At 50.0% G+C, this 5,748-nt stretch overlaps 1 protein-coding gene across 1 annotated transcript; it reads right to left on the bottom strand.

The window, feature by feature from the left end:
* Positions 1-508: 508 nt before the first annotated feature.
* LOC125158518 (keratin, type I cuticular Ha3-I) lies at positions 509-5,133 on the bottom strand. Its single transcript, XM_047845727.1, has 7 exons — positions 4,786-5,133; positions 3,508-3,590; positions 2,804-2,960; positions 1,403-1,564; positions 1,183-1,308; positions 838-1,058; positions 509-626 (listed from the first exon to the last, which is right to left on the bottom strand). Exons 1-7 carry the CDS (start codon positions 5,131-5,133, stop codon positions 509-511), a joined length of 1,215 nt encoding a protein of 404 aa, XP_047701683.1.
* Positions 5,134-5,748: the final 615 nt, after the last annotated feature.

The following is a 5,748-nucleotide window of genomic DNA, read 5'->3' as shown; positions in this document are numbered from 1 at the left end:
CACCCAACTGGTAAATGAATGAACAAAAAAGGACAATTATTAGGTTTGTGCCAGAATAAGAGTTTATTAGGAAGTTAATAAGGGACCCGTACTGTAGCATCTCCAAAGAGCAAAAGAGTGACAAGGAAGATTTTTTTCCAATTATGTTCATTTTGTAGCCTGCCCATCAGCTCCATCATTCTTTCATGTAATTATTTTGAAATCACATTTAGGTAAGTATTTGTTCAAGCATAACTTGTTACACGAGTGCGTCGTCGTGATAATAGATATTGCACGATTCTGTTGTAGATTTCTCTATGTGCTCAGAAGACGGAACGAACTGGTACAGATTTTGCCATCTAAAGGATCAAGCCAGGCAATTCAGTAGAAGGTAGAGTTGACACTTAGAAGCTGGTGCTGGTAGAAATTTTTCCTTTGTCCAAATTGTGGTCACCATAGGAGATGCTTGCATGAAGTAGAGTTGACATGTGACTTTGAAACCCTTCTCCTCCTGCTGGCACCGGGGCTTCTAACGCACAAAGGTGTTGCAAGGCCCACACCGAGCACGTTGGACACAAGGATTGGTGACGCAAGGCCCAATGGGTTTGTCACATGCATTGGTTGTGGCACATGGGTTGCAGGGGAGCCTAGAGAGAGAAGATCATGGGGGCAAATTAGAGGGAAATGAGCTGAAGACATAGGAAGATACTAAATGCACTCTGTGTAAGAATATAGCACTTCCTCACACTGCCTCCAACCAAAAGCTTGAAATTATAAATTTGTCTCCATCAGGATGATTTCTCATCCCCACACAACCTCATGCACCCCCAAGGGAAATAGTACTAGCTTCCCACTCACTTGCAATCCTCGCTCTCCAGCAGGCCCCGGTACGTGTTGATCTCACACTCCAGCCGGGCCTTGACGTCCAGCAGCACCTGGTACTCCTGGTTCTGCCGCTCCAGGTCACAGCGGATCTCAGCCAGCTGGGACTCCACGTTGGTGATCATGCACTGCACCTGGCCCAGCTGGGAGCTGTAGCGTGCCTCGGTCTCCGTCAGCGTGTTCTCCAGGGAGTCCCTCTGTGTGGGGAACATACGGAATGTCACAGAGCCACTTCTCAGGGAGCGACTCCGTGGGATTCCAGAGAAGTCACGGGCTTCACCAGGTGAGGAGAGGGTGGGCAGCACCCCGAGCGACACCCACCAGGTTGTGCTGGGCCTGCAGCTCGATCTCCAGGGCATTGACGGTGCGTCTCAGCTCGATGATCTCCGCCTGGCAGGACTGCAGCTGCTCCGCACTGGACACCACTTGCTTGTTCAGCTCCTCAGTCTGAAACAGCACAGGGGACGAGACAGGGTGAGACCCTGCCTCAAGGGCCGCGAGGGGCCAAGGGGCCCGGGCGGCCGCGTGCTGAGATGCCCACCTGGGTGGTGAACCATTCCTCCACGTCCCTGCGGTTGGTCTCCACCAGGGCCTCATATTGGCTCCTGGTCTCGTTGAGCACGCGGTTCAGGTCCACGGTGGGGGCCGCGTCCACCTCCACGTTGAGGCGGTCTCCGATCTGGCAGCGCAGGGTGTTGACTTCCTAAAAGAGGAAGGGGAAGATGGAAAGAATCACAAAGGGTTCTGGTGCTCTCTTCTAAGAGAGCAGGTCAGCTTGTGATCATTCTTCAGCTTTCAGCAGCTCTGTGCCACCAGATCCTCTCATAACTGGGTTCTGTAATCAGTACCTAATCCGTGTATTCCACTTGGCAAAGTATTTCACCCCTAGGACCACTTTCCACCCCCATATTCGGGCTACACCTCCTCATTTAGAGCAGCGATTCAGCCTCCAAGCTGAGATATGAGAGACCACCATGTACACTGTGGACCCCAAGCACCCAGTTCAGTGTTTTTGCTCATACACCACACAGCCTCTTAGGTTTGATTCTTAACCATGGCTAATAAAAAGGATAGAGTCCTACTAAAGAGGAAATAAAGAGTGCTTACTTCAAAATCTCCCATCTGGGATGGAATAGACCTAACTGGTGGTTTGGTGATTCTATCAAGCTAGATTCTGCTGAAGGAAATAAGTATCCATTCATTTCCCTGCTATCTCTTCATAAAGCCAACATAACTTGGTACTTGGGCTTAGGTGGTTATCAAGCTTGAGTTGAGGGCCATCTCTACCACTTACTATATGGCTTCTAGAAGCTTCTAGGAGTCTCAAGCTTTCCATCTACAAAATGAGAACTACCTCTGGAGTTCTAAAACACTTAGCACAATGTTTGGCACACAATAAGCTCTTGATTACTATTAACCATCGCTATTTACATTGTTCTGGTATTTAAAGTTTGCACGAAATGTCTGTCTCCTTTATCACACAACTGACCAAGAAGTGACAGCATTTTGCTCAGCATTTTCTCCAGACAGCACTGACTAGCAGAGAAAGCTCTGGAGGAGAAGGAGGAGAGGTGGTTTTGTTTCCAGCTGAGTCCTCTCTGCTGGGTAGCCATCCTGGCCTCTGCAGGTGCTTAATGGGGAACTGGGATACAAGATCTCTGCATCCCCGCAGAGCGGAGGAGGCTGGGAGCGGAGGAAGCTGTGGGCACTGCCTGGTTGTTGGTCTTTCCTCATTACTGGGCTTGCCAACTTCCTTCACTCTCACCCCCGCCTCTGGCAGAAACATCCTACTCTCATATCACAGGTTTTCAATTGCTCATTCTCTACAAATCCTTTTGTTTGGAAGACAGATTCCTCAGCACGTAGAGCCTCTCCCACACCCCACAGCAGTTGGAAACAGGCTTTGGCGAGTTTCAGCCTGTTGCTCTTTGGGGAACCTCACCTGCTCGTGGTTCTGCTTGAGGGTCAGCAGCTCCTCCTTCAGGGACTCCACCTGGGCCTCCAGGTCAGACTTGCACAGGGTCAGCTCGTCCAGGATCCTGCGCAGGCCGTTGATGTCCGACTCCACCAGCTGCCGCAAGCCCAGCTCCGTCTCGTACCTGTGGTAAAGGGGCATCAGGGACCCGCCAGACGGGAATAGGCCTGGCGCTGACTCTGGTTTCGTTCAGTCTGTCAGACAACTGGAAGTTTGGGGCTTATGGTTTCTACAGGCTTGTCTCTCATTCAGGTTTTTAACACTGAGCAGTAGCTCCTAGAGGAAAATGCTCTGGGAATCGGTTTTTGGTTTTGTTTTTTGTTTTTTGGGTTTTTTTGGATAAATAAAGAGCCAGTAGACTTAGGCAATAAAAGTTGATACACTGTGAAATTTCCGAAATTAATTCACCTCTCACATTCTCCTGATTGCATTCTGTGCAGAGCAGAGCAATGGTGGGAGACGGAGGGATGCCTGACTTCTCTCCTAGATTGGAGGGATGTCACCTTACAGAGAAGCTGGAGGAGGGGTCTGCATCTAGAGATGAGAGCTCTGAGCTCTGCTGAGCAGTGGCTCTGTGGATCCTGGGGAAACGTCTAGGGAAAAGCTTTGTCAGTGTTGAGGACCGGCTAAGGGGCAAGAGGAGAGAGGGGACACCCCACTCGTCCACTCACTTGGTCCTGAAGTCATCTGAGGCCAGCTTGGCATTGTCAATCTGCACCACCAGCCTGGCGTTCTCTGCCTTGCTGCACAAGATCTAGAAGACCCAAAATAATCTAGGATAAGCTTGGTTATTTCTAACCAACACCAATTCCTGCTGATGCACTCACATGGAAGGGACAGAATGAGAAATCACACTGGATCATATATAAGATTATTAAATGCTGTCCATGCACAATAGGTGCTCGGTAAATATTTGACAAATCAAATTTGAAAAAAGTATACTGAAATATGCGAGAAAAGTATCAGTAGCTAAGTAATCTTTTTCTTTCCTAGTAAGCAATACTGAGAGTCTGATAATAATAATAACTAACATTTTTTTGAGATACATATATAGAGAGAGATAGCACGAGTCGGGGAGGGACAGAGAGAGGGGGACAGAGGATCTGAAGCAGGCTCAGTGCTGACAGCAGAGAGCCCTGTGTGAGGCTTGAACTCACAAGCCATGAGATCATGACCTGAGCCAAAGTCGGACACTTGACTGACTGAGCCACCTAGGTGCCCTTAACATTTACTTTTAAAAACCCATCATAAATCTGGCATTGTTCTAGGAACCGAAGATACAAAAATGAGTCAACACTGGATCCACCCTCAAGAAACGTCCAGTCGGCTGGGGAAAATGAATGCGTAACTGGCCACTGGAGGCACTGGGTCAGGGAAGCAGCCATGCCCTCCCAGCCATCCTGGCTGGCTTTGCACGATTTCCTCCTAGGAGGTTTCTACCCTTTCTGATTTTAGCTAACCATTTTATGCCCTCACTGAACACGGAACACCAGGAGAAGTCCAGAAGCATCCAGGTCAGGATAATAATTCGGGTAATTAAGTACCCAGAAGAGGACAGCAGCAAGAAGTCAGAGTAGTCAAAAGTCCAGATGAGGGAGAGAGAAAATGGTCCAATTCTTACAAAAGGTTCTGCTTCCTCAGCTTCCTTCTTGGGTTCGGTGCTTTTCTTTTACCTCAGGGTAATAAATCTGGAGCTTGGCAAATGCACAGAAGCATTTGGAGGCGGCTTTAATTACAGCTTATTTATGCAAAGTGCTGCTACCTTCACATAGACTTGCACTATGCAAATATTGAGGCCTAACAGTCCTGAGCCTCGTATAAAATGGGCCCTCAAGAAAACAAAATGGAAAAGCCGGACATCAACTGAGAACCTGTATTGTTTCTTAATCAGACCGCAGATTCCCTCCCTACCATTCCGGCTGGAGGCCATGTGGTGCCCACCCCCTCACCTTCTGCTGGAGCTCCTCGATGGTCCGGAAGTAGGACTGGTAGCTGGGGCACACGAAGGGCACCTGCTGCTGGCACCACTCCCGGATCCTGGTCTCCAGCTCCGCGTTCTCCCGCTCCAGCTGGCGCACCTTCTCCAGGTAGCTGGCCAGGCGGTCGTTCAGGAACTGCATGGTCTCCTTCTCGCTGCCATTGAAGGAGCCCTCGCAGAACCAGCCGCAGTTGCCCACGTTGGCGGGGATGTTGCAGGCCCCGGGCAGGGTACAGGTGTGGCAGCTGGGGGGCACGCAGGGCCGGGAGCAGCAGGTGGAGCGGCAGCTCAGGTTGGGAAGGCAGCAGTTGTAAGGCATGGTGCAGGAAGGAGGGAGCGAGACGCCCGGCTGAACACGGAGTTCAAGTTCTCCAAGCCACAGAGCTATGGGTCTCCTGCCCCTGGGGAGCATTTATACCCCTTCCACAGAGGGTGTGGACATGGAAGGCCTCCCTTTTTTTCTTACTCATTTGGTGATTGTCAAAAGCCCTTCCCCCCGGTTTGTTATGTTTCCTCAGAAGAGTCCCTCACCTCGTAAAAGACTTTACTTGGGCTTCTCGCTAAGTCAGGACTCCTCTGCCATGCTGTGCATCAATGAAGTATGAGCTTCATAGAGTGGCTTCAAAGAGCTGGGCTCATGAATGCCCTGGGCTTCATTAGTGGGGTGGGGCAGGTCCGGGGACACTATTGCGCTTTGCCTCCTGGCTTGATGGCCCGGACTCCTTGGCGAGCCCCCAGCTCTTCTTGCTAAGATGCGAAAGCACAGTTCTTGCCCGTGTATCTTTTGCCAGGTCAAATTTCCAAATGCCAAATGCCAAATGCCAAATTCATGGTTCTCAGAGAGGGGAGTAGATCCCTTCTGGAATACTTAAAATAGCCTGGCTCCCAGTGGCTCTGTTTCTTGATATGGCAGAAATTTCCATGATAATATAAA

The sequence above is a fragment of the Prionailurus viverrinus genome, unplaced genomic scaffold, assembly GCF_022837055.1.
Source record: "Prionailurus viverrinus isolate Anna unplaced genomic scaffold, UM_Priviv_1.0 scaffold_35, whole genome shotgun sequence".
Taxonomy (NCBI): Eukaryota; Metazoa; Chordata; class Mammalia; order Carnivora; family Felidae; genus Prionailurus; species Prionailurus viverrinus.
The sequence above is the reverse complement of the archived record's forward strand: the minus strand, read 5'-3'. Positions and strand labels throughout refer to the sequence as shown.

Coding starts and splice junctions, on each gene's coding strand:
- LOC125158518 (XM_047845727.1), bottom strand. CDS start 5,133: ATGCCTTACAACTGCTGCCTTCCCAACCTGAGCTGCCGCTCCACCTGC. Junction 1,565..2,803: donor TCAAGCAGAACCACGAGCAG/GTGAGGTTCCCC, acceptor TTCCTCTTTTAG/GAAGTCAACACCCTGCGCTG. Junction 1,309..1,402: donor AGGAATGGTTCACCACCCAG/GTGGGCATCTCA, acceptor GTGCTGTTTCAG/ACTGAGGAGCTGAACAAGCA.